General features: G+C 46.3%; 2 protein-coding genes across 7 annotated transcripts in view; one reads left to right on the forward strand and one right to left on the reverse strand.

Annotated features, from left to right (window-relative positions):
• Window positions 1-18892, forward strand: ccdc24 (coiled-coil domain containing 24). Of its 3 annotated transcripts, none has more exons than XM_023815949.2 (8): window positions 1-637; window positions 5423-5589; window positions 6685-6804; window positions 7481-7555; window positions 11224-11278; window positions 12272-12329; window positions 16664-16724; window positions 16882-18892. In XM_023815949.2, the coding sequence occupies exons 1-8, from the start codon at window positions 446-448 to the stop codon at window positions 17273-17275; spliced, it is 1122 nt and encodes a 373-aa protein (XP_023671717.2). In that variant the 5' UTR covers window positions 1-445; the 3' UTR covers window positions 17276-18892. The 3 variants fall into 3 exon arrangements, with proteins under 3 accessions (XP_023671717.2, XP_072560192.1, XP_023671718.2); XM_023815950.2 differs by lacking the exon at window positions 1-637 and adding an exon at window positions 735-873; XM_072704091.1 differs by lacking the exon at window positions 6685-6804.
• The window catches only part of slc6a9 (solute carrier family 6 member 9), a 25779-nt gene continuing 18465 nt past the window's right edge, over window positions 18030-25343 (reverse strand). For all 4 annotated transcript variants that reach the window (XM_023815947.2, XM_072704090.1, XM_072704089.1 and 1 more), the window contains 11 exons: window positions 24855-24986; window positions 24400-24688; window positions 23759-23891; window positions 23454-23588; window positions 23218-23321; window positions 22638-22875; window positions 22418-22552; window positions 22081-22180; window positions 21874-21974; window positions 21541-21711; window positions 18030-21423 (listed from right to left, as the gene is read on the reverse strand). In XM_023815947.2, coding sequence (XP_023671715.1) covers window positions 21217-21423; window positions 21541-21711; window positions 21874-21974; window positions 22081-22180; window positions 22418-22552; window positions 22638-22875; window positions 23218-23321; window positions 23454-23588; window positions 23759-23891; window positions 24400-24688; window positions 24855-24986 — 1745 coding nt within the window. In that variant the 3' untranslated portion in view covers window positions 18030-21216. The remainder of the gene's footprint in view (window positions 21424-21540; window positions 21712-21873; window positions 21975-22080; window positions 22181-22417; window positions 22553-22637; window positions 22876-23217; window positions 23322-23453; window positions 23589-23758; window positions 23892-24399; window positions 24689-24854; window positions 24987-25343) is intronic.

The following is a 25343-nucleotide window of genomic DNA, read 5'->3' on the forward strand; positions in this document are numbered from 1 at the left end:
ACTGTGAGACACGGATAGAATATGCGGTTTATTATTAAACATGATATTTCACCCAAATATCTTTTCGTAACAACCAAATATCTTTGCAAATATCAATGCTAAAGAGAAACAAATTAGTTATGATGCACCGGGCCAGGACAACACTTGAAGAGACGCAAGGTTCTTCAACAAGCAGCTTTACGACTCTCCAGATCTCGCAACATTTCTTCCTTGGAAACGGGATGTTTACATTGGAGACCGGGGCTTGCGCGGGTGCCATCTGTACACGGTTTTGGCATCAAACATTTAACATAATTATTTGCGTGTGATACGACTGCGGTTTAACACGAAAATGTGCCCAGTTACATTCTTCAGCGGCTCGTTTTACTTATGCAGCAATTGCCTTTACCCAGTACGTTTATGAAACTGCTTCAGTGAAGTCGCATGTCACGGAGTTGCTCTCTGCATGGATCTCAGGCTGCAGGAGCACATGGACTGTCGACACCGTGACTTTCAGGCGGCATCGCTGCTCAGTTACGGATCCGAGAGGTGCGTGTGCAGCCTGCTGCAGGAGTATGTTCCCGAGGCCGAACTTCCCGAATTGCGCCGTGTACTAGGGGACACGCTGCTGGATCTCTGTTCAGAGATGCACTCCGAGGTAAGACAAGACAGCCTGGGCCGTTGGTCTAGACCAGACCAACGTTTAGTCACGCGCCGCCTTGTTTGTGTCTGAAGATCGCTGGTCCTAGGTCTGTATCAGACTGTGAAATCACATCGTAGTTATGTGTTCTTTAGCTAATTCTGTCAATGTGGTTCCGCCTGGCGTTTGAAAATACATATAGTCCAAAGGAAAATGACAAAGATCGCAGTGTTCTATGTTACGGATTTCCACTAGTGAGTGAAATTTCTGTTATTAGATAGTTGTACTACTAAAAGCTGCATTCAGCACACAGAACCTGAGCTTTCCTGGACGTTCGCGCTGTCTTTCCTGCCTCCTAGATGCATGGCTTACTTCGTCAGAGCAGAGCAGTAATGCATCTCACATTTAGTGTTTACGCTGGACTCTGGAATCGTACTACGGCAACTTGTGGGATCAACAGTCATTAGTCGGGATTTCAGGGAAAGTATTTGAATTCCTATCAAGTATAATGCAGAACATGAGAGTACTGATGTGCTTTGGATGTCTGCTGAGATTAACCGTGGTTAATAAAAATAATAATAATAATAATAATAATAATAAAAAAAAACGTGGTTCCCGCCCAGGGGCGTAGCTATGGGTGAGCCTACGCCCACTCAATGAAATAGATTTATTACAAAAAAACAGCTGTTATTATTAGCAGCTTTCCCACCCCAGGAACCTTTTCAGGGACCAGGTTCATTTGCTGCGCTGGCACCGCAAGAACTCGATCCGATTGTAGATTGTAGTTCCTGGCAGGTGGTTCCTGCTCCGTTTGGGGCGCCACTCTCAGACCCCTTCTGGTTCAGGCGTGTACAGAACAATTCGCCATTCTCAAGCCTCGCCAATCTTAGGACCCTGCATACCCAAAAGAGAGTAATGTATTCAGAACGAATAATGCAATACATAATGCCATATATGTTTCCAAAACTTTCTACCATTGAGAATGTTATAACTAAATTAATACCCAGATTAGTTCAGATTTTAAAGGTGATCTATAAATATCTAGGCAAAATTTTGACAAGTAATCGTAGATAACTACTGAAATCAATAAAAAAAAATTATGCATAAACACTTAAACAGTAAAACTTAAAACAGAAAAATAAAAGGAATATATTAAACGTTTAGATTTAGAATAAATTGACAATCATGGAAAATAAATTATGCACAAATATATGCGTAGGACGTTTTTAAAACTCGTTAAAAGACGACCTAGAACTAGAAAACTCGTGAAACCGACGAACAGGTCTTTGTTCTCTGCGCATGCGTCAACTGTACCGTAAGAGGCCTGAGAGCGGCGCCGTTGAGAGCTTGCGGCTTATGTGTGAAATTGAACCTTATGAGCTTTTTGGTTATTTATCTTAAAGCTCACAGCTCCTGACGTGTAGTGTGAAAGCAACAAACAAAAGTGGCCAGAACTAGGTTCCTGAACATCGGTCGGAAAGCTAATGTTAGCTGAAATACATATATTTTTTTAACTTCGGATTAATATGACTCCAGGGAGACATCAAAGGTACGCCTAAAATTGTTTTTTTTATTGCAAGAGTTTGTTTGTCAGACTATTATGTAACTTGTTGAGTGTTTCTGTGTGGTAATATTGATGACACGTTAGCAACAGTTCTTGTGTTGTAATGTGATATTGTTTTATTTTGCGTATGAGGAGGTGCTCTTGGTTGATCGTTGTTGTATACTTGGAAAAACCGTGAGACTGCTCGAGATTATCAGAGTGCAGAGATTATCAAAACCGTGGTATCCGAGACAGAAAGAGGCTACCATTGAAGCTCAGTTTGCTAAAGAATTTAAGTAATACTTCGCTGTGTTGGAGTTTGATTTCAGAACTCTACAGTATTTGTGAACTATGGCTGTACACTGTAGATTTACTGTATAACATGGCTTGGGTTTGTTACTTTTCTAGCTGTTTCTATTGTCCCTGCATCCGCTATTGGGTGCTTGTATATAGCACAGGTCTCCAACTCCGGTCGTGGAGAGCAACCGTCCAGTAGGTTTTCTATCATACCCGGCTTCTGATGAACCACACCTGTTCTCAGGTAAATACCAGGAACAGGTGTGGGTCATCAGAAGCCAAGTGGGACAGAAAACCTACTAGATAGTAGCTCTCCAGGATCAGAGTTGGAGACCCTTGGTATATAGTGTCTTGTTGTAGCATCTGAACAGAGTGAATTGGTTTGATTTTATGGCTATTGATGGATGTCAGTATGATAACCCAGCAGGCCAACACTTTGGGGTCTTTAATGAACTGTAAATGCTATCAAGCTATATTGGATTGTGTGGCCCAACCACTTTCATTCCGGCCATTTAGATATGAACTCTATTAGAAAGTTGTTTTTGTCAGAAATTGTTACAGTATTTATGAGCTTGATAGCTTATCTAACAATCCATCACTGATAATGTAGTTTTTCTTTGCTGTCATCTGGTGGGTGATGATCCCTTTCTTGTGTCTGGTGTAAAGGATGACATGAGAGTCCCACAATAAAATTCCTGTCCCGTCCCAATCCCGCGGAAGAGTTAAAAAAATAAATTAAAATCTGGTCCCGTCCCAATCCCAGAAGTATTAATCTCGGTCCCATCTCGATCCCAAGGGAGGGCAGGGGGATGATTTTAAGATTGCAAACCTGTGGTGTTTTATAAATATTTTGCACATTTTACACACAGCATACCCTGTCTTATTACTGTAACTCTCAACTCTAAGAAACTTTCTTAAAATATCTGATTTACCTGAAAGCTCTGAAAGTGTGATATTAGGATCGTTAACTTTTCGTTGCAACACAATCTCGTCTGGCTATTTATGACTTCGGCACACATAATCAAAGCCTATGCATTGCTCTGGTCAGCTGGTACTGGATACCTGCATCCAACCAACAACCAGGCACTAGCAGAGTAGCAGACAGAGTTTTGAAGAATTCAAAATAAAGAAAACTGCATTCATTTACATTAGACCACCATATAAAAACTAGCCTATTAATATGATTCCTGCTCCTACCCACTACTACTGCCTTTTGTCCTGTTGTCCTGTCCAAATCCCAGTTAGGTCTTTAGTTCCCTCCACAGATCCTCGATGGGATTCAGGTCTGGACTCTGGCTGGTAGGAGTTGGATTTGGCAGTGATACCCCTGAATCAATATTATATCATTATGTGTTTGCTGATTTGATATGGATCACAATTTTTAAAACAAATTTTACTGAAGAGCATTTCAGGTCTACATTCAAAGTAAGGACAAGGGCTATAACGGTACATGTATCCATCGAGTGCCTTTCGGTTACAGCATTTTCAATTTGGAATGTGCAGTGAAACAAACATTTCTGGACACAGGTGAGTTGGTTACGGCTAGTGCTAGTGAGCTCAAAGACCCTCCCACATCACTTAAATTGGTTGTTTGGGAACATGCCCAACCAGGAGGAGACCCCGGGGCAGACTCAGGACACGCTGGATAGATTTTGTTGCTTGGCTGGCCTGGGAATGCCTTGGTGTTCCCCCGGTGGAGCTGGGGAATGCTAAGGAGGTGGCAGGTGAGAGGGAAATCTGGGCATCTGCTAAGGCTGCTGGCCCCGCGACCCGAGTTCAGATAAGCGGTGGATGGATGGATGGATGGATGGATAGTAACTGACTAAAGAACTACTGCATCAGCTGGTCTCAATTTGTAGTTCATTAGAGTGCTCTAGAACATGGTAGAAATTATCAGGACCGTTTGGAATGGTACAGAAGCTTCTCAAAAATTTATGACAATTTCAAGGGGTGTGCATAATGTCGGACATGGAATTTTTGAATGAATCCTTTTGTACATGTATCATTAACACAGCACAGTGTAACGAGATTAAGTTTACTTTCTTACATCATGATATAAAGGTAAGTTAAATATTAATATTGGAACAAATAGGTTAAAACACAGCCAACGTTAGCTGCCTCGTTTTTCAGTGTCATACCATATGAGAAGACAGGGCAGAGGTGGAAGGACATCACAGGCATTTTATAACTGTAAAGACATGGCACCCATTTATATGGTATATTGGCTCTGGAGCTGCTTTTTATCTACTACGTTTCTATTAAGTACTTTATTGCTATTTTAATACTAGTTCTAGGAATACATCTAGCATCAGTATTTCGGCGGGAAATACATTGTTTCCATTCCGCTGGGTGCCTTTGTTTTAGATGCTGGAACAGGTTTGTAGTGCTGTTACTTTTTGTTCTAACAACAGCTTTTTTTTCCCCAAACCTGGCACTGCACAGTGGTCTGTTCCACGTCAGACCTCACAAAACCAAACCACGTGCATGTAATTGAAGTACTATGCCCTTGTTTTGTCTTCAGCCATATGAAATGTGTGTTCATTAGTGGGAGCCATTTCTCTTCACTGGTTGTTTGACACAGTGGTCTCTGGGAAACAATGCCAACCTCCAGTTGTGGTAACTAAGAGAATTACAAGTGCGGACTTGTGTAGAAGAACTTGACAGAGGTAGCATTAGACCTGATTTTTTGATTTAAGCATTTTTCACTTCAATTTACAACATCTCAAATTAAACCAATTTATCATCCAGCCCTACTGCCGAGAATTGATGAGTAGCTCGTATTTGCTTAAAAATATAAAAAAAATGGATATTTTTTCATTGATATCTATAACACAATGTCATACCGTCTTTGTCACATTGCTTATGTCATTTTCAGCCAGATGAAACCTATTGGTCAGATAAGAATTCGCTATAAATCCAAATACAGCATCCTGTCTTCTGGTCGGTTTCTTGCACTGACACAGGTGGAGCTGTGGCAGCACATCTGGAGGGGGGTTTGCCGCAGGCGGACCGGCGGATGCGGCACCCCACATGCCCCTCTCGCAGACCCTCCCCGGATCAAAGCGCTGCTGAGGGAGGAGATTCGCCTGCTGCTGCTCACAGTGCGTCAAAAAGCTGACGGGGAGGGCAGGTGAGGGCTGCTCTTAGGTCAGCAGCTGCAGTGATGCAGTGTCCTGATGGAGCCAGTCTGAGTGCAGCCCAGCCGAGGAGGGCCTCATGTTCACTGGCTTTGGCTGGGAAACAGTGGCTTGTAACCTCTGTGAAACCCTGGTCAAAGTGTCTGCTCTCTCACTCTTGTTTGAGCTACATTTCAACCTTGTAACATCGGGTCACAAAAACTCATCCTTTAAGTTACGTTTGGCCGAACATATTTGGAGATCGAAAAAATTACTAAGAATCTGATTGGATGTGCAATAAAAGCTGATATGTGGAATTGTGCCAACTGAAGCAGCAGCATATGACCCTCCTGCACTGATAGCTGTGTGTTTTGTAAGCAGTATTTTGTACAGTCCACATAATCAGCATTCATGTGATAGTCGGCACTGTTCCTGTGCATCATTGCAACAAATTGAAGTGTATGTTGTGTGTGTGTGTCTGTGTCTGTGTCTGTATACACTACCATTCAAAAGTTTTTACACACTGCAGGTTTTTGTCACTTATCCATTTATTTCATACACTACAAATGTTTTATGCTTGTTAAGCATTGGGAAGTTGAGTGAACAACTATAAATGAAAATATAAGTCAAATAAAACAACATTCCTGTATGACATGGAAAGAATATGTAGCAGTGCATGTCTGACATCTTAACTGTTTGTGTGGTGATGGCTTACTCAAATTCTAGGCTGTCCTTTAACTTTAAATGCACTAGTTAACTGTGTCATCCCATAAAACAGAGCAGTATTTAATGTCTCTTGTAGAAAGAATGCCTCAAATTTTCTCTATTGTTATAACTACTAGAGGAGGTTGCTTTTATGAATCTAAGATATTTATACATTTTCTTGCTAATAAAGGTACTCAAATGGTGAACAAACTGTAAATGTATCTGTTAGCACATAATATTGAATGTATTTTTAGTAAATTTTTAAGTGAGTAGCATGCAAATGTATAAAATCTCAGTGTATGCGAAACTTTTGATTGGTATATAAATAAGTTTCTTGTGGAACACCAGAGACACATGACCATTTATGCTCAAGGAAGCTTGAGGAAATGAGCCCTGCCTTTCAGGAATGGAGCTGCAGCAGTGTCACGTTACAGCTGTGATGTGGTGCGCTACGCAATGGCCTGTGATGTGCAGCATGAAGCTCCCAGCCGCCCTCAATCTGTTCAGCATCAGCAGGATGTGAGGTCAGTCACATTGACTGCCCTCCCGTCGGGCACCTTCATGCGACGCGTCTGACTGCCCTCCCGTCGGGCACCTTCATGCGACGCGTCTGACTGCCCTCCCGTCGGGCACCTGCATGCGACGCGTCTGACTGCCCTCCCGTCGGGCACCTGCATGCGACACGTCTGACTGCCCTCCCGTCGGACACCTGCATGCGACGCGTCTGACTGCCCTCCCGTCGGGCACCTTCATGCGAAGCGTCTGGCTGCCCTCCCGTCGGGCACCTTCATGCGACGCGTCTGGCTGCCCTCCCGTCGGGCACCTTCATGCGACGCGTCTGGCTGCCCTCCCGTCGGGCACCTTCATGCGACGCGTCTGTCTGCCCTCCCGTCGGGCACCTTCATGCGACGCGTCTGTCTGCCCTCCCGTCGGGCACCTTCATGCGACGCGTCTGTCTGCCCTCCCGTCGGGCACCTTCATGCGACGCGTCTGTCTGCCCTACCGTCGGGCACCTTCATGCGACGCGTCTGACTGCCCTCCCGTCGGGCACCTTCATGCGATGCGTCTGTCTGCCCTCCCGTCGGGCACCTTCATGCGATGCGTCTGACTGCCCTACCGTCGGGTACCTTCATGCGATGTGTCTGGCTTGCCCTCCCATGGGGTAGCTTAGCCAGATGCATCTGTTTGAATTTTTTACAGGTGTTACACTAACTGGGAGGCCATGAGGGAGAAGCTGAGGATCAGTAACATTGACGAGATTGTGGACCATGTTAAGTGAGTACTCTGCCTTGGTCATAAACAAAGAGAATGAGGCTCAGTGATGAGGGCAATAGGTGCATCTTCTGTTGCCCATGATGTGTCATTCAGGTCAGCTTTCCTGACCAATCACATTATCAACTCTGATTAACTATCAGAAGTGGACTCCGGTCTGTGTGTATGTAGCTACAGCAGAATATCTGAATATTTTAACTTCTTCGCAGTACTCGGATACCAAGTTGAATGTTACTTCTAGTCCAAGCCTGATTCAGAACCTGATTCCTCACTCCCAAAGAACAAAAACTTAGTCAAAGCCTGAAAGTGGGAAAATGAGAAGCAGGCTTGGGCCCCAAGCCAACACATATGTAAGAGAGACGGGACAAAAGGGGAAGAGCTGTGCCCAGCCAGACCTTGTGTGCCATCCCAATTACAAATGTAACAAAAATCTGACATATTTACAATATACATTAAAATGAAGATGAGTGTAATGGCAAAACAAATTTATAAGAAATAATTTATTTGCCATGAATTAAGTTTATGATATTTGAAGAAATGTGTGATCATACCCCAGTCAGTGAAAGTGTGTTTCCTACCCCTAGACCCCAGAAGGTTAAGGTGCGGGGTGGTTTTTTTCCCCCAGTTCGGTCATTGTATTGTCAGTCTGCGTTTTGCCTGCCTCACCTGTAATTAAACCCCATATTCCCCGATACCCTGACGTCTGCACCTTTGTCTCCGTTCCGTCCCCGCTCGGCATGACAACACTATTATAATTAATATAAAAATTAATTAATAAGAAATCTTTATTTTTAAATGTATTTTATTATATAATAATAATTACTGTTACTGTCTCATTGTCTAAATGTATTTTTACTGTCTATATGAATTCAGCTTGTCCAAACATGCACGATGCTATCACAGCGAATGCGAGGCTGAGACTGAAACGTTACCCTATGTTTCCGCTGAGAGACGTGCTGCGTGACTCATTTCCCCGTGCCTACAAGTTATCTTAGGTCGGCGTTCATGGTTTGACTTCTGAGATTCAGATCGAGCTCTAGGTAATTTGTTTTCGAACTGGTTGGTTCGACTTCTAAGAAATTCAAGTTCTTATGAGTTCGAGAACTGAGGTACCACTGTATATTTGTTTTGACATTACACTCAATCTTAGTGTACTTTGTAAATATGTCAGATTTATGTGAAGTTTGTGATTTGACATCAAAGCCTAGACATTGCAAAATACCGTTTGGAACACTTGCAGAAACATGTTAGTAGTAAGTACATACTAAGCAATGGTGAAAGTTTGTTTTGAACCCAGATATCTGATAACCACAGTCTTGGCTACATGAAGATGACTAAATGGTGTAGTTGCAACTTTCAGTTGGATAAATAAATAAGAAAAAGCTAACTCATGTCACTATTTCTGGCTCCTTTCATTGAATATGTAGCAACTTTTATGTGCATGTATGAGCCATATTTCTTTGTTTGTGGTTTATTTAGCATGCGTGTCCCGATGTGAGGTGCTGGTGAAGGCAAGGGTGATGCAGACACATTCCTAAAAACAAATAAATAAAAAAATGTTAGCCTAAAAAAATGTTAGCATCTCAAACATTTACACCCGATATGTTTGTGCTAAATAACATTACCGATAGCAGTGTTATAGGCTAACCAAAACAGAGCTAAATATATATTAGCAACCATAATCTAAAGCTATCCAAAACGAGGTGAAATACATTAGAACATTTACAAACATCTGTAAACTCCATAAGGCATTAGCTTAGCCACCAGGAAATAACATGTTTGCTACATAAGGCAGCATGTTAGCAGAGTTATCTACATGCTACACTAAACTATGTAAATGGCATTGAAAGCCAATGTTTCACATAAGCTGACAAAATCTAGCTTAAGTGAGGAAAATATTTACTAATATTAGTTTAATATTATCAGAATAAGAGTTATATAAGACTTAATAATTTACCCATTGTCATAGCAGCTTGCTGTGTATGTGTTTTTAAGCCGGTGTCCGGGGGGCGTGGCCTTGTACGTATAGTGCCCGGACTGTTTTCCGTGTGAATGGCGTGCGGGCGTGCCCTGCCTCGGGTCATTAGCAGATAATGAAGTGCGACAGAAATTCTGTGCCTTTCCTTGGTTTCACATGGATTACATCAACTGAAAATATTTACTTTTCATTTCAATTGCTTTATTTAAAAGTAGACACTTTAAGCTTTCTATAGATATATTTCTCATGTCTGTCTGTGCAGTATTTGCGGAGTTTCAGTTCATTTTAATGACGTGTTTCAAAAAGATTTTCGCGGAGACTTAGACGGCTGAAAGCGTACCCTGTTTATTTTCTTTATTTTACAAAAGCACAATGTTTCGTGGATATTGTGAGTATATATGAATAAAAGTAGACCATTTACAGATTAAAATGATGTACTACACTTACGTGTATGATCAAACATGACGACGCATTTTAAGTTCTTTTCACGGTCACCAGAAAAAAATGCAAGTGTCCCCGCCGGCGGGTCCGCCGACTCCCAAGGGTTAAGATGCGGGGTGGTCAATCCCTCGCAGGCCGTGATTATCATTAAGATGCGGGGTGGTCAATCCCTCGCAGGTCGTGATTATCATTCAGATGCGGGGTGGTCAATCCCTCGCAGGCCGTGATTATCATTCAGATGCGGGGTGGTCAATCCCTCGCAGGCCGTGATTATCATTAAGATGCGGGGTGGTCAATCCCTCGCAGGCCGTGATTATCATTAAGATGCGGGGTGGTCAATCCCTCGCAGGTCGTGATTATCATTAAGATGCGGGGTGGTCAATCCCTCGCAGGCCGTGATTATCATTAAGATGCGGGGTGGTCAATCCCTCGCAGGCCGTGATTATCATTAAGATGCGGGGTGGTCAATCCCTCGCACCCTGCTATTATCATTAAGATGCGGGGTGGTCAATCCCCCGCAGGCCGTGATTATCATTAAGATGCGGGGTGGTCAATCCCTCGCAGGCCGTGATTATCATTAAGATGCGGGGTGGTCAATCCCTCGCAGGTCGTGATTATCATTAAGATGCGGGGTGGTCAATCCCTCGCAGGCCGTGATTATCATTAAGATGCGGGGTGGTCAATCCCTCGCAGGCCGTGATTATCATTAAGATGCGGGGTGGTCAATCCCTCGCACCCTGCTATTATCATTAAGATGCGGGGTGGTTAATCCCTCGCAGGCCGTGATTATCATTAAGATGTGGGATGGTTAATCCCTCGCAGGCCGTGATTATGATTAAGATGTGGGGTGGTTAATCCCTCGCAGGCCGTGATTATCATTAAGATGCGGGGTGGTCAATCCCTCGCAGGCCGTGATTATCATTAAGATGTGGGATGGTTAATCCCTCGCAGGCCGTGATTATGATTAAGATGTGGGATGGTTAATCCCTCGCAGGCCGTGATTATCATTAAGATGTGGGATGGTTAATCCCTCGCAGGCCGTGATTATCATTAAGATGTGGGATGGTTAATCCCTCGCAGGCCGTGATTATCATTAAGATGCGGGGTGGTCAATCCCTCGCAGGCCGTGATTATGATTGAATTGTGTTTGGGTTTAATGTACCTGCTGTTTATCTATAAGGAAGCGTAAACCCAATGAAGGCCCACTGGTGTGGCTGATACAGATGAACCTCTGTGGTCTTCTCACTTACAGATCTGCCCTGAAAGAAGAATGTGAGCTCCTCCGGAAGGACATTCAGTTTTTACAGGTCCGTTTCTTTGGTTTTTCCTCAAAATGCATAACTTTATTTAAGGTTATTATTTAAGGTTCCTTAGGTCTCCTTCACCTTTCACCTCTAATTCAGTCCTGAAGTCCTTAACTACATTGTGTTTTTCGAGTAACACAGACAGAGAATCAGTGAAGGTTTCACCTGTAGCAGGATCACCACACCTGTCTCCCTCATGTTGGGTCTCACACTATACCCACAATACCAATCTGATATTTTCCCCCTTTAACAATTGCTAAGCATTAAATATTTGTCTCATTACTTTTCAGTTAACATGGCAAACTGCATTTAGTGTTCGAGTGGCAGTGTTTCAGCACGCTAAGAATAGGAAAATGTGTTGCGCTACGCTACAGGAAGAAACCCACAAGCAACACTATTTACACAAGTCTGCTTTTTTGTTTTATTCAGTAACAACTTTTACAAAATGAACAGAATTTCTTAAATAGCAAATTAAATATAAAAGAAATCAATCACAAAAATCACTGTATACCCCATCTATCCATTTTTAGTTCAAAAAGTACACCTAAAATATACAGTGGAGCACAGATAAAACTTTCAAGCAGTAATTAACCAAACTTTAGAAAGCAAGTCTGAAGACAACATGGGCGGAGTTTGGGGGGAGGTGCCTGAATCGAATTACAATAAATTGGCACCAGTTGATGCTCTCTGTGCTGTAAAGTCCCTGAGCCCTTAATGTGAGCTGTATGAGGTTCTGTAACTCTCCTGGCCACTAACCATGATGTCCGTGTGAAGCTGCACCATCGGCGAGAAGCTGGGACCCTCTGAGGCCTCCAGTGATGGTCAGGTTTATGGCCCTGACCTCCATGTCGGCCTCAGGCTCCTCCCTCAAGAAGTAGTCCTGCCTCACTGGACACTCTGCTGGAGACAGTGTTTACATTGTGCTGACACATGGATTAAGAATCATTGGTTATGATTGAATTGTCTTGTCCTACATGCCTGTCTGCTCTGTTTCAGGCCTGTGTGGAGCAGGAGCACCAGAACAATGAACCAGAACTGGAGCCCACCTTGCCAGGTCAGCCCTGACTCAGATCAGTGAGGTGTTGCCCAAGTCTGGGGGGTTAAAAACACACACAGGTCCAAATTTACAGGATGAGGCCAAGAAGGCTTTAAAAAAAATTCCCAGCATTTTTACTAAGTTTTTCAAAGTATGATGGCTTATTACTTGTACATTGTATTTCACTGCCATCTGCTGGCTGAATGTAAAACACCAGCCACTTTTGGGCATGTAAACAATAGGAGGAGCCCTTGGTTTCACACATGGACCAGGGAGGAAGAGGAGGAAGAGGAAGGCCTCTGTTTTAAGGAAGGGCCCCCGTCTTTTGGGTTGGAATCCCCAAGAAGAAACTATAGGTCACACGGTGGGGCCTCCAGCTGTGTTGGTGCATTAGCATGCTAGTGTTAGCTCTTTATGTGACGTTTGTGTGTCATCTCATGAGGTGATGAGTGGGTCACATGCCAGTATTTAGGCAGAAAGTGCAGGTATGCTTTCGTAATGCATAGCTTTTCCAGTTAACGGGAGGCCTCCGCTGCCCCATTGAGGTCCTTATGGGAAAGCCCATAATCTTTGCCACCGAGACCCTCTGGTCAGCGTAAATGCCAATCTTTTTTTCGCATGTTAGCTTGTGTCCCTTAACATCTTTTCAGGTATATAGTATAGTATCTACTAAAGTGTAGACTTGAGTAATTATAGAGCACTTACTATACTATACTAACACACATAGTTTCCAACTAAGACTAAGGGGCTCGAAGCAATCCATGTCATGTATGAATACACCCTAGTGGGCATGTCAGGGTCAGCCCCTGCTGTCCTTCCGTGTCCCTTCCCTGTTTGACCAGCAGGTGTTGCTGGTCATCCCGTTCTCATGTTAGTCTTTGTTCTCCCCTGTTACCTGTCTGGTCTTGTGGCTCAATGTGTTTGAGCATGTGGTTGTCTGTGTACCCTTCTGTCCTGAGTACCCTTCTGTCCTATGTTTGAATCCCACCTCCTGTTTTTGTATTTTGCTCCCTAGTGTTTCATTTGAGTTCTTGTGTCTGATTTTGTAGTTGGTTTTGGTTTTGTTCCTTGTGCCCCTGCTTGTGTCTTTACCTGTTTAATTCCCTAGTGTTGGATTAGGTTTCCTTGGTTAGTTCTTAGTTTCCCTGTTTTTAGTTCCTTTGAGTTATTGGTTTCACCTGTGTCCTGTTTCCCTAGTCTTTGTTAATCAGCCTCACCTGCCCTGTGTTAGTCATTACCCCATAGTATATTAGTTCCTGCCTTTGTTCTGTTCCCCGCTGGTGCATTGCGTCGTGTCTCTGATGTCAACGTTTGTCTATAGTATACCCTTGTCTCTGGTTTTCCCCATGTTTGGTTTTTACTTTAGTGTCTTGCTTTTCTAGTTAGTTTTTCCATGTGTGTTATTTAGTCTAGTTTATTCCTCCCTGTTTAGTTTTGACCCCTCGTGGTCCTTTTGGTTTCTTTGTGTTTGTAGTTTTTTCTGTCATTAGTAATAAAACCTTTTGTTCTTGGAGCTGCAAGTGGGTCGTCCGCCCTTTCTTGTGCACCATGCCTCGTTCCCGTGCCCGAACCGTCCGGAACCATGACAGAATGCACCAGCCAACAGGACGATCCCCAGGCTCCGGAACACCTGCTCCCCCTGAAGTTCCGGTCACCGTCCAGGTACGTCGGGAGGAGCTTGGTTCTCTTCAGGCCATCTGGCAACGGCTATCCCAGACCCCAACGGTTCTCCAGTCACCGTGGTTGTGTCGGACCCTGATGGAAGCTGGCAAACAGCTTCTCCAGCTCTCTCCTACATCTCCAGAGGAGGAGGTACGTCGGCTGGAGAGAGTTTTCTGGCACCTGGTGGATCTGGCTGGGTCGCCTGAGGTCCCTGACCCAGGTTCCAGTGGGGAACTCACAGCCGTGATGCCCGAGCCCTGCCCAGGGGAAGCCACGGCCGCTTCCGCCGCTCTGCCCGAGCCCTGCCCAGGGGAAGCCACGGCCGCTTCCGCCGCTCTGCCCGAGCCCTGCCCGGGGGAGGCCACGGCCGCTTCCGCCGCTCAGTCCGAGCCCTGCCCAGGGGAGGCCACGGCCGCTTCCGTCGCTCTGCCCGCGCCCGGCCCACAGAGGGCCGCCGCCTCTGCTCTGTCTGCGCCCGGCCCACAGGGGGCCGCCGCCTCTGCTCTGTCTGCGCCCGACCCACAGGAGGTCGGCGCTTCTGCGAGGCCCCGGCCGCCCGTGCCCGGCCCACAGGGGGCCGTCGCCTCTGCTCCTGCTCTGCCCCGGCCGCCCGTGCCCGGCCCACAGGGGGCAGCAGCCTCTGCTCCTGCTCTGCCCCGGCCGCCCGCGCCCGGTCCTCAGGGGGCAGCAGCCTCTGCTCTGTCCGCGCCCGGCCCACAGGGGGCCGCCGCCGCCTCTGCTCTGTCCACGGCTGGTCCACGGGGGACCATGCCACTTGACTTTGCCCCTGCATCTCCGGCCAAGGCCGTCCTGGCCCCAAGCCCCAGGTTCCAGACTTCTACCTCCACCAAAGCGGACCTTGCATGGCGCGGGTGGAGGTCCAGCAGAGGACCGGGCCGGTTCTCTGTTTCCCGAAAGGGGAGACGGGGACACACCAGGCGGTCCAACCGCCCAGACCCAGTCCCTTCGCCTTCCAGTTCCCTTTCCTGTCAGATGCCCTCCTCGTTCCCTAGTCCTGCATTTCCTGTGTCGGTGTTTTCCAGTTCCAGTTCCCGTCCCTGTCCTGCAGTCCCTTTCACATCACCCTCCAGTTCCTGTCCTGTTCCCTCCTCATCGCTCCCCAGTTCCAGTCCTGCAGTCCCTTCCTCGTTGCCCTCCAGTCCCAGTGCCCGTCCTGCCATCGTCACCTCGTCATTGTCCTCTGGTTCCCGTCCTCATCCTACAGTCCCTTCCTCCTCATCACCCTCCAGTCCTTCACTCCCTTCCTCGTCGCCCTCCAGTTCCCGTCCTCGTCCTGCAGTCCCTTCCTCCTCGCCCTCCAATCGGCCACCAGGCCCACACCCTACCCAACCTTTCCCTTTTATGTTTCCTGGCCAGCTGCCCCAACAAGTCCCATTTCTGCCCTTCCCTTTCAGTTCATCTGCCCCGTTTCGGTCCCAGTCCCATGTCCCTGGTCCTTTCCCTCGCCCTGCTCCTTTTGTTCCTTTCCCTTCCGGTTCCCCTACACCATTTTGTTTTCTACCTCGTACCCCTGTTCCTCAGTCTCCGCGTCCATTCCCGAGTCTTTTTGTTCCTGGTCCCCAAGTTCTGTCCCCTGCTGTGTTCCCTCATCTAGTTGTCTTGTCCCAGCTCCTGGTGTCTGCCCTATCTGTTTTTGTTCCCCTCTTGTCCGAGTTCTTGATTTTGTCTGTCCAGTTCCTTGGTTTTCGTTAGTGGGTTCCCTGTCTTGTTCTATGTCCTAGTCCTGTCTGCCTGTTCTTTGTGGCCCTGGCAGTGCCCTTGCGCGCGCCCGGTGTTCGCGCGTTCGGTGGGGGGTACTGTCAGGGTCAGCCCCTGCTGTCCTTCCGTGTCCCTTCCCTGTTTGACCAGCAGGTGTTGCTGGTCATCCCGTTCTCATGTTAGTCTTTGTTCTCCCCTGTTACCTGTCTGGTCTTGTGGCTCAATGTGTTTGAGCATGTGGTTGTCTGTGTACCCTTCTGTCCTGAGTACCCTTCTGTCCTATGTTTGAATCCCACCTCCTGTTTTTGTATTTTGCTCCCTAGTGTTTCATTTGAGTTCTTGTGTCTGATTTTGTAGTTGGTTTTGGTTTTGTTCCTTGTGCCCCTGCTTGTGTCTTTACCTGTTTAATTCCCTAGTGTTGGATTAGGTTTCCTTGGTTAGTTCTTAGTTTCCCTGTTTTTAGTTCCTTTGAGTTATTGGTTTCACCTGTGTCCTGTTTCCCTAGTCTTTGTTAATCAGCCTCACCTGCCCTGTGTTAGTCATTACCCCATAGTATATTAGTTCCTGCCTTTGTTCTGTTCCCCGCTGGTGCATTGCGTCGTGTCTCTGATGTCAACGTTTGTCTATAGTATACCCTTGTCTCTGGTTTTCCCCATGTTTGGTTTTTACTTTAGTGTCTTGCTTTTCTAGTTAGTTTTTCCATGTGTGTTATTTAGTCTAGTTTATTCCTCCCTGTTTAGTTTTGACCCCTCGTGGTCCTTTTGGTTTCTTTGTGTTTGTAGTTTTTTCTGTCATTAGTAATAAAACCTTTTGTTCTTGGAGCTGCAAGTGGGTCGTCCGCCCTTTCTTGTGCACCATGCCTCGTTCCCGTGCCCGAACCGTCCGGAACCATGACAGGGCAGAGCTCGAGTGGTTCACTGGAAAACCAGGACACTTAGTGACAGGATGTATCATTGCCCTTCTATCTGCAGAGCTGCGGAGGGTGAGGAGCCGCATTGAGGAGGACCTGAAGGGTGCCAGCACCTCAATGCGGTGGGTGTCTCTTTCTCTTCAATGCAATGGAGGGGGGGGGGGGGCGTGCCATGCGAGAGATCAGCACTTAATGACTGTGTTAGAACATCTGCAGCCATCAACATGAACGTGAGCACCAGCATCACTGCTGTCGGCTGCCTCCTGTTTCTGTTTTCAGGCCCGCTGGCTGGACGTGCCACCCCCGGCCTTTTTTGGTGACCCCCCAGCTCGGTGACGTCAGAGGACCGAGGTCCGCTACAACCCCGCCGAACCACGACAACTTCGCCCCCTCCAGGAGCAGCCCAGCCCTGGAGCCTACGCAGCTCAGCACAACGGCCCCCTGGACTCTGTGCCAGGACCTTCAGAGCAGGGCCCCTAGCCGTGGCGTGCTTCAGAGCCCCCTCTCCACACCCCTGCTGGGCCCCGACAGCAACGCCGCACCTGCTCAGCACCATCGTCTTGGTGTGTTCCTGCCTACACCACCTGTGATACAAAGACCCGTCAGCAGGCGGCAATCTTCAGTGAGACGTTTGCGTCTGCTGCAGGCTGACGGCCTGGTCAGTATCACCTGATATACGTCATACACTGGTGTGACTGGTTAGTGTGTCGGGCTGCTGTCTGCACTGATTGTTTAATCAAGCATGCTGTAACTGTTTGGCCAGATGCTATGTTAAGTGTGTCTGGTGACCTCGATGACACACAGGATATCTTGATGGCACGTGGACATTTGACAGTGAAGCATCTATCAGCTGCTGGGTCCGCTGGTGAGGGTTAGGGGGTTTGGTTAGGGTTAGGAGAGAAATCAGCCATTGGTGAAGGTCCTTACCCTACAAAATTCACCATCGGTTACAAACATTTTACATCTGTTTCACAGATGCGGTGTGCATCAGATTTTAACCTATATGCTCACATAATTTTATTTTTATATTATTTTCCCATATATAGCTTACATACTGTTTAATAGGCTTTTTATAAAATGTCTTAAAAAGGCATCCTTAAACACTTATACAGTAATGAATGTTTCTCTTTTACTCAGATTGCATTGACATTACATTTATTTATTTAACAGACACTCTAATCCAAACAATGTTCAATTGAGAGAGCAGTGTCAGCCAGTCCCAGAGATCGAGGGCTTTGCTCATGGGCCAAAAGGTGAAATCACTCTGCTAGCCCTGAATCTGAGCCAGCAACTGTCCGATCACAGCCACAGAGGCATAACTCAAAGACCCACACACCAGCCCCGGTACCTGCGATTAGATGGGCGCTTGCAAACTGGCTTCTAAGCATCCAGTTTCTAAGATAGATGATGCAAATAAAAAGAAGCGATCAATTTTTAAAATAGAACTTTATTTACCATTTGAAGTTGAACAGTTTAACACATACAGGTCACATAAGACTAAAGACATCTGCTACGACATTTGGCCCTAAAACTCTGGTTAGATGCTACTAATGATTCTTTTGTGCTTTTTCCCGCTGTCCCCGGATGTAAATGTGCACTGGCACGGCGCCACACCTTCCTTTGAAAGGACTTCATTATCTTTGTTGCTGTTGAACACAAATGACTTTAAAGTGCTGCAGCAGTATGAACATTTGCAAGTTCAGTATGTCTATCAGTGCTTTCAAGAAAGTCACTGGGAAACATCACAGTTTTAGCCATATGTACTGGTTACTTATTAAATCTACACATATTTCTTTAAATAGTTATCAAAATTGTGTAAAATGTGGTAGTATAAAAAAAAACCATGTGCATGTGAGTTTTTATCCAATATGTGCAGTTAGCTGAATCTCCACAACACTTAACTAAAGAGGGGTTCCAGATCAGTGCCAGTGATGGGGGCAGCACAGTGGGACTGCTGAGAGCGCCCCCTAGTCTCCGGGAAGCAGACACGCGCCAGCTTTGGTTTGGATTGACATGCTGAAGGTTCCCCACCTCCTCTGTCACCCTGCTGGCTGTTGGTCTTCATGAGCTGTGAACCCATCCCCATCTGGTGCGGCACCAAGGACCAACACCTTACAGTACAACTTTTACCCCTTTAGTTCAAGTCTTGTTCCAATGTTTTATCGTTTGGCAAAACATTTCATGTCAGCATTTTTTTTAACTTGGAAAAAGTAGTGTCAAAGAATCTGGATTAGAATAGTTAATTGTCACAAATGCGTTTTTATGCGTAAATAAAATATATATACATATATATTTTGCAGGTAGATTGTGGTTGTTAGAAAAAAAACACATGAGCAGTTACATACAGACTATAATGGAACATACGACGCACAGATAAAATCCTCAAGTAACTAGATTCAGCCTGGGGCACAAAATCCACGGTAAATTAAACAAAAACCCCAAGGATTACCTTCACTACAGGTCCCCCGCTAGTACTTCCCTCCCGAACAGCACAAAAACACAACAAATACACAGCAGGCAGATTAATCGTAAACTACAAGACAGTCTGCTTAATGAAAGTGGCGTGAGTGAGGGTGCTTTGTCACCATGCCGGCCCGTGAACCACCAATAGCCGCGAGTAGGAGAAACGGCCGATCGATCAGCAGGACCAGGAACAAGCAGCAGATGACAGCTGTCACTGAGTGCTAGGCTCCAGTAGTAACCAGTAAAAGTCCCCAAGACTGACTAGTCCCCTGAGTTCTAGATGGCACCTTGAGATATTTACTTATTTCTTATACCATAAGGTTTCATTCTAAATGGAATGAAACAAAAACATGCTGCTACTGTTATGAACTGAACAGGCAGCTAAAAGCTTCCATCCATCCATCCATCCATCTATACATCTATCCTCCTGTTGCTTCTTCTGAAGAGGGCCCTGGCGTGGCCTGTGTCTTGTCCCTAGCAGCAAACAAAATTAACAAAACTGCGACTGAATATTGCTGTTGCCTTTTATGCTCTGTTGACCAAAACCTTACAAGGTGCAGTAAAGCGTAAGCCTTCCTTGTCATTCTCAGTCAGTTGACCGCAACCTGTAACCATACGCAATAAGCCTAAACTCCTATAATACTTCAGTGGGACAGGCTGGCCTGCCTATATTACTAGAGGGGCTTTTGAAGACAGCTGTTCTCAGTGACAACTCACCATCCTGAATCCAGTGTTCCTCTATGCCTCCCCTCTCACGCAGCCAGAAGGAAACACATGCACCATCAGTCACAAATGAGAAATGGTGAACATTTCTCTTATTACTCGAGATTCTATTTTTCACAAAAAATAAACTTCTGTGTTACATAAGAATAAAAGGGAACAATAACACTACAGTTATAAGAACAGACAACTAAACACAAATGCCACAAATGTTAACCTGTGTTTTCAATGATGTCAGCTTTACCCCTCACCTGACAGAGGGCCACACAGCTTTCCCACTTCCCATTCCAAGTCCAGTCACACAACCTATTGCTGTGATCTGCCTAAAAAAGCCTCTGGAAAAACACAAGTCAGAAATACTTTTTGTAATTTTACGCTTATACTTGAGAAAATTTAGTTGCTGTATTTTTGGCAATATGGCAGTTAATACTGGTTGTTAGTAACAGAGGTCCTGGCTGACTTTGACTTCACCTTCAGAAGAAGAAATCTCCTGCTTCCTTTCACATCTCACAAAGAAGGAAGCCTGGACGACCTACAGAAGCGGCACCTTAGGTCCTGAGCTACACTGAGTCATTTTACTTTGAGCCACTGGCTGCTCCTACTTGACTCTCAGGATCTCTCACTGCAGCCAGGGGAAGCTGCTTGTGCTAGAGAGACAGCTCTCTCCTGAGATCAGACTTGGGAAGAACAAGTCAGGGCAGCTGTTACAAAGCTGGGACCCTGAGAATGGGCAGGGGAAGGACCAATCAGGGCAGCTGTTACAAAAGCTGTGACCCTGAGAATTGCCATGAGAAGAACCAATCCAACTAGATGTTATGAAAGTTGCAGTCCAAACTCATTCATATTGTTTTCCAGACCAACTAACCTTCCGGTGAGACTTTATCATAACATAAAACACTGTTTATAGAGTATAACACTAAGGGTAAAACTGCATTAACTTCAACTTGCCGGCTTGCGACCAGAGAGCTGTGCCAAAATGAAAGCGAATCAAGATTTAGACACGTCAAAACAGCACCTGGTGCCAAACAGCGGCTGGTTCGGGGAGACAAGTGAGAGAGAGCCGCCAGAGGCCCAGGGATCACAAGCAAACACACACGAGTGTCGCTACCTGGAAAATAACAGCAGTGAGAAGAATATTTGGTCTCCAGCCTTAAACTGCCAGCATCAGTGGCCCTGACCACCAGAAGCTAGCTCTCCTCTGTCACACCTCGGAAAGAAGACCTTGCATGTCGCTGGCCTACATTTTGTGCGATGTACAGTGTGCATGGCACCTTTCTACATTTTCATGTATATGAAAAAAAGTAAAACTGCATTGTTAAATTCTGTGTACAATGAAGACCCAAGGTGGAGACCGGTCTGCGGGTGAGATATAACGAGCCCCTACAATATGTAAGAGCCCCCAGCGCGCCTGGTCTCCCCAGGACTTGGGCCCTATGCGCAGGGCAGGCTACTGCTGCTGCATCTGGGGCCGGCGGCCCCCTGGATGGAGAGCCTGATCTCCTCCTGCTTCTCCTTCCCCTCCTCCTTCAGAGTGCAGGTCTCCACAGCTCCACATGGCCCCCCAGCGTAGCGCCCAATCCGGTGCTCCTGCAAGGCTGGGCCCCAGCTCCTGTCAGGCTTCACAGCATACTTGATCCGCTGGGGGGAGGGTCACATTAAAAATACGAGGATCATGGACACTGCAAAGCCCGCTTTCACTGGCCACAGTGATGAGGAGCGTGTGGGACCGATCGTTAGTGGTGTGACTGCACTCACCTCCAGCATGGTGGCCCCTTCAGAAGTGGCCACTTTGTAGATGCCGTAGAGTGGTATGCAAATCACAGAGGACACGGCCATGCAGAAGCCGATGATGAGAGACCAGTCCGGGAACACATACTCATTGTATGTGATCGGTTTGTACTGGATGACCGTAAAGATCAAGATGAACTGGGAACAGACAGACGGGCGCCATGCCAAGTCAACAGGGCAAATAGGAAAATCTGCCACATCTGTACAGACTAGTTTTTAACTAGCACAAAATCTTTGTAAAGCAAAGATGTCAGCATCCAATAGACATTTCTAAGCCACCTTCATCTGCCTGCTGCTTACCGTTATGATGACTGGAGAGATGAATCTCCAGCAGATCCTGAAGAAGATCGGAGGGGGGAAACCCAACATCATCTCAACATCCTTGAAGTAGCTTTTGTGGCCTAAAATGAGATGAATTATAGAGATCAGGCCAAGATACATGGCACTGGCAAAATTCATGTTCTAAAAGCTGCTTCTTCCAGCCTGCAGCTCCACATCCACACTCACCATAAACATACATGATGCAGATGCACATGATACAGGAGATGATGACCAGTGAGAAGCTAGCAGCATAATTATCCATGAGGAGCAGCCAGTAGATGCCAGCCTGTACAAGGGATAGGCAGAGTAAGCGATAGCAGGGAGATAGGGGGGGAGCCAGCTGTATGTGTGTCTGTCTGTCTGTGTGTACGTGCATGAGATGTGTATGTGTGTGCATGTGTCTGTGTGAGTGTGCGTATGCGAGTGTGTGTGTGTCTGTATGTGTGCACGCGCACTCAACGTGTCTGTGTGTGTGCATATGTGTGAGAGTGTGTGTGAGTGTGAGAGTGTGTGTTTGCCTCACCCGTGTTGTCAGAGGAACCCCCAGCAGAAATCCCATTATTGCCACTCCTAGAGTGACCACCGTTTTGTTCTTGATGATCCAGTCTGATCCAATTTCATCCACAATGGCTGTAACCAGGGTTTCCAGCAAACAAAACTGACAACACAGAAACCGAAAAGATTGAGGAGTGATTCACAGAAGCAGCCCCACCCTCAGCTGTAAGTGAAAGGTGAGGGCGCACCTGTGTGCCCAGACCCAAGAGGATGAGCATGAAGAAGAAGAGCAGGGACCACAGCGGGGAGATGGGCAGCAGGGTCAGGGCTTCTGGGTAGGCCACGAAGGCGAGGCCGGGCCCGTGGTCGGCCACCTCGGACACATCCACGCCCAGGTGGTGGGCCATGAAGCCCAGTATGGAGAAGATGACGAAGCCAGCGTAGACACTCGTGCCACAATTGGTGACACTGATGATGATGCTGTCCCTGGTGTCACACATGTATCTGATTTACACGTCACGGAGTAGAGCCCATATAGACACTAGACACTATTTCATTGGCTGAAATAAGTAATAATAAAACTCAATCAACTCGATCAACATTCATGAAAAGGTCTCTCAACAATGCCACTAACCATATTACCTAAGAACAGAATTGTGCCACTAAGAAGCCTGTTATCTGCTCTACATACGTTTTACCACTGAGTGGTGCTGCAGGGACAAAGTCAGGCCACTTCTGAACATTAGTAGTTAATGGCTACTTAAATACATGTATGAGCTTAATGAAGCAAAGATAGGCAGCGGGACACGCTGACACCCAGACTGCTACCTGTAACAGTTATTGTGGAATTTGTTGTAGGATGCCATAGTGATCAGGCCACCCCAAGCACACCCCAGGGAGTAGAAGATCTGAGAGGCAGCATCTCCCCACACCTGTGGCAGGTAGAGCAAACACTGTGTTAACTAGGTTAACCACAGAACTGACCAGCATACCCAGCTAGTCACTGACGGTTGCTCTGGTTCAGTTTTTACCATAGACATGAACATGGATTTAATAAAACCTACCTTGGCATCCAGGATCTTCTGCCACTGCGGGGTCAAATAGTATTTGATGCCGTTGATGGCTCCCTCAAGGGTGATGCCCCTGATGAAGAGGATGGTCAGCACCACATAGGGGAAGGTAGCTGTGAAGTAGACCACCTATTCCGGGAAAGAGTTGAGTTATACCTTTCAACAGTCTAACAAGCTTCTATAGGAACTGGAAGGATGCCAAACATTAAATGAACAAACCACAGACTGAATCTGGTCAGAAACCCAGGCCCTGAACCCAGTCTGTGATGACATAGCAGAGTGCGGAACTTTCTACACACCTTTCCTGAGGATTTGACTCCTCTGATAAGACAAAGAAACACCACAATCCAGGAGATGGCCAGGCAGCCCAGGATTGGAAGCCGCACTTCCCCAAAATTTCCGATATCGTCCGATACGTTCAGCACGTAATATCTGCAGCAGATTGATTCAAACACAATGTTTTTGCACCCGAAACAGTGGGGAGATCACAGATGCAGAGGGAAATGAGGAGGACAGAGCAATGTATTGTCTCACACAGCCCTCGAACATCAGTGCCTTAAGACTTAGAAAAACAGTCACACACTTTAGAAAAGCAGAACAGTAAGGCTGACACAATGGCATTATTTTGGCTTGTTGCTGTAACAAAAAACCTTTTGGTGCCACATTGACAACATAAATCTGTGACATTGTCCTTAGACGGGCACAGTGTGCTTCCCTGGTGGGTACCACTGTCTAACAGCCAGCCAACATCAAATAAAACATTTTTCAGAGTACAATGATTAGATTGAGTTAAAAGACAAATAAGTACTTCTGCTTTGACACAAAGACATATGATAGTTTTACATCTAAGCCGCATTTAACATGTAAGTATGGCTTTTAATATTCTACACAAGGTTTGTCTTTACGTTCTCAAAGCCACACTATGCCAGTGTGTCCTCACCTCCAGTATTCCTCACTGGGGCTAGTCCTCTTGGTCCGGTTAACCAGCTCGGTGATGCTGGAGACCATACCAGTGGCTGTGGCCGTTACGTTAGCCAAGGATGCATTGGCACTGAGCCGCCCAGTACCTGCCACCCCACTACAGTCGGGTGTGTTCCAGGCGTTGTTGCAGTAGGTCCAAGGAAGCAGATTAGTCATGGACATGAAGAAGTAGTAGAATGCGATGCAGATCACCACATTGTAGTAGATGCCAATATAGGTGGACACCACCATCATGCCGTAGCCTACTCCTGTAAGGGAGTGACATCAGGTGAGTAGTATACAGGCATTACAGGGGCATTATGGGAAGAGCTGTGAGAAGTAGGCTGACACTGCAGCTAAGTGCCATACAGTATCGACGTACCCCAAGAACCACAAAGTGGTAGGATACAAGGCAGTGCTGAAGGGCGGACTCACCTTTGAACATTGGGCTGACCTTCCAGACCCCTAAGCAGCCCAGGCTAGCAAACTGACCAAAGGAGAGTTCCAGAAAGAAAAGAGGAATTCCACAAAACACCAACATGATGAAGTATGGGAACATGAAGGCACCTGGAACAGAGGGGACCACACAGTGTCCTGTTAGAACCCCATTTACTCTGCTGGTTTTCGGACCTGAAACAGCACATTTTGAGGAATGCAGAGAGCCAGATGTTTTACAAACAGATTATAGGTGTTATTTCGGATGTACTGAACTCCCCAACAGGAGCCAACACTGTGTTGTTTATTGTGGGATCAGGGAGTGCCTGATGGAAGTACAGCAGATTGGCTCATTGTCCAGGCAGTGGCAGCCTGCATCACAGTCCTGACTGAAATACAGGTGAGAACCCCTCTGCCAGCCATGGTCTAGCCACTCAGAGCAGCCTGGCTTGGGCCCCAGCAAAGCCAAGTGCATGATTTTGGGTCTTA

Source organism: Paramormyrops kingsleyae, chromosome 21 (genome assembly GCF_048594095.1).
Source record: "Paramormyrops kingsleyae isolate MSU_618 chromosome 21, PKINGS_0.4, whole genome shotgun sequence".
Lineage (NCBI taxonomy): Eukaryota > Metazoa > Chordata > Actinopteri > Osteoglossiformes > Mormyridae > Paramormyrops > Paramormyrops kingsleyae.